The 1,630-nt window shown below is 31.0% G+C and overlaps 1 protein-coding gene across 1 annotated transcript; it reads left to right on the top strand.

The window, feature by feature from the left end:
* Positions 1-463: 463 nt before the first annotated feature.
* On the top strand, positions 464-1,334 carry LOC108781847 (uncharacterized). Its single transcript, XM_018549955.1, has one exon. The coding sequence runs from the start codon at positions 555-557 to the stop codon at positions 909-911; it is 357 nt and encodes a 118-aa protein (XP_018405457.1). The 5' UTR covers positions 464-554; the 3' UTR covers positions 912-1,334.
* Positions 1,335-1,630: the final 296 nt, after the last annotated feature.

Raw genomic sequence — 1,630 nt, 5'->3', positions numbered from 1 at the left:
GTAATGAGAAAAAATATTTCAGATGAAAGTGAAACAGTTTCAAGAAAGACATTGTATTTTGGATATGTTGTTCTTTTTTTTTTAAGTAAAGTCACCAAAAAGATATAGAGATCATTTTCACTTCTTTAAGTAGATCATACGATTTTTTTATCACTAACATTTATTGCATATTTATTTACTATTCCATTAATATTAATTTTTATTACAAAACTATAATTGCTGAATTAAATATCATTTAAACATTTTTCATGAAAGAAATGCCCTCTTGGTTAACTATCGAATTACTTATTTACAAGAATTTTACAAGAGAATTTCTGTATAAAAACTAATATATCCTATATATTATTATTTTTCTTTTTTAAATATTCTAACGTTATTACAATGTTACACCTTTTTGGCCAAGTTTTATTTAAAAAAATAGTTTATTATTTAAAAGTAAACTTGAATAATCGATTACCTGTTTTCAACAATAATCTTCTAACGAGTTCCTTACACCATAAAGTTTTCCTCCATATCAGCCTCACGTTTTGTTCCTTGTGATACAAGGTGTGCAGATGTATGTTAGAATTATACCGCCGCCCAAGACTAGAGCAATCATAGCCAAAGTCGTCCATATGTTTGAGCTCGAAGTGACGCGGGTTGGCACCAGCTTTTTTATTGTGGGCAATTCTGCAACTTCTTCGGTTGTCAAACCCCATCTTCTGGTCTTAGCGATCAGGGATCTCAAGCGTCGCGACGCCTTCTCGCAGGACTTCTTCGATGTCCGCTTGGATAAGCCGTCTAAACAATTCTCGAAGTGTCCCATAATACCGCGACGTGTCTCATTCTTGAGTCAATTCAAGCTTAGCAACAAGTTCCAATCATCGACCGAAATTGTCGAGAAGGGCCAGAATCAAGTAATGGACGCGTAAATCGACGTGCGAGTCCTATCGTTTTCGTCCAATGCTATATCATAATTTTGCGCCATTTTCAAATATATCAAGGAAAATATATTATATCTGAAATTTAAACAGTCTTCTTAATTTATGCTGTACCTCACTTTGAAGAAGAATCCATTTCGTCCGATAAATTATCATTGTAGAGACTGGTGATGCGATCTTTGTTTCGACAGATTTTATTGATCATTATGAGAATTCTTGTGTTGTCGTTTTTGGCATAATTATTCTAATAATGCCATTATCTTTGGTACATTCATCATTGTTAAACAAAAGCGTTAGTTTTATAGAATGTTGAAATATCACTCTTATACACTTTCGCGCTTAGCAATTTGCGTAACTTCATTTTCTAGCATTTTTAATACTTATTCTTTATGAGGAGCAATGTGGTCCAAACGATTATCTAGAATAATGTTAAAAATATAATATGTCAGTATATAACATCTAGAAATAAAACACGCAATGTTGTTATGCAGTAACTCAATAAAACGACGTAACGAGAAATTCAGAAAATAATTAATATTACAATATTAATTCTCTAAAAAAAATTATGTAAATTAATGAGCAAAATTTTCTCATCAAAATTTAAATCTCGAATAAATGAACGAGATTAATAAAAACTCCAATAAATGTTTAAACCTGCAAAAGCCATATAAACATCATAATATAATCCAGAATTCTTGTAGTGCATATCA

The sequence above is a fragment of the Cyphomyrmex costatus genome, unplaced genomic scaffold, assembly GCF_001594065.2.
Source record: "Cyphomyrmex costatus isolate MS0001 unplaced genomic scaffold, Ccosl1.0 scaffold123, whole genome shotgun sequence".
In the NCBI taxonomy this organism is placed as follows: Eukaryota; Metazoa; Arthropoda; class Insecta; order Hymenoptera; family Formicidae; genus Cyphomyrmex; species Cyphomyrmex costatus.
This window is presented reverse-complemented; position numbering and strand designations above follow the sequence as displayed.

Excerpts from the sequence above, each read along its gene's own strand:
- LOC108781847 (XM_018549955.1), top strand. The coding sequence starts at position 555 with ATGTATGTTAGAATTATACCGCCGCCCAAGACTAGAGCAATCATAGCC.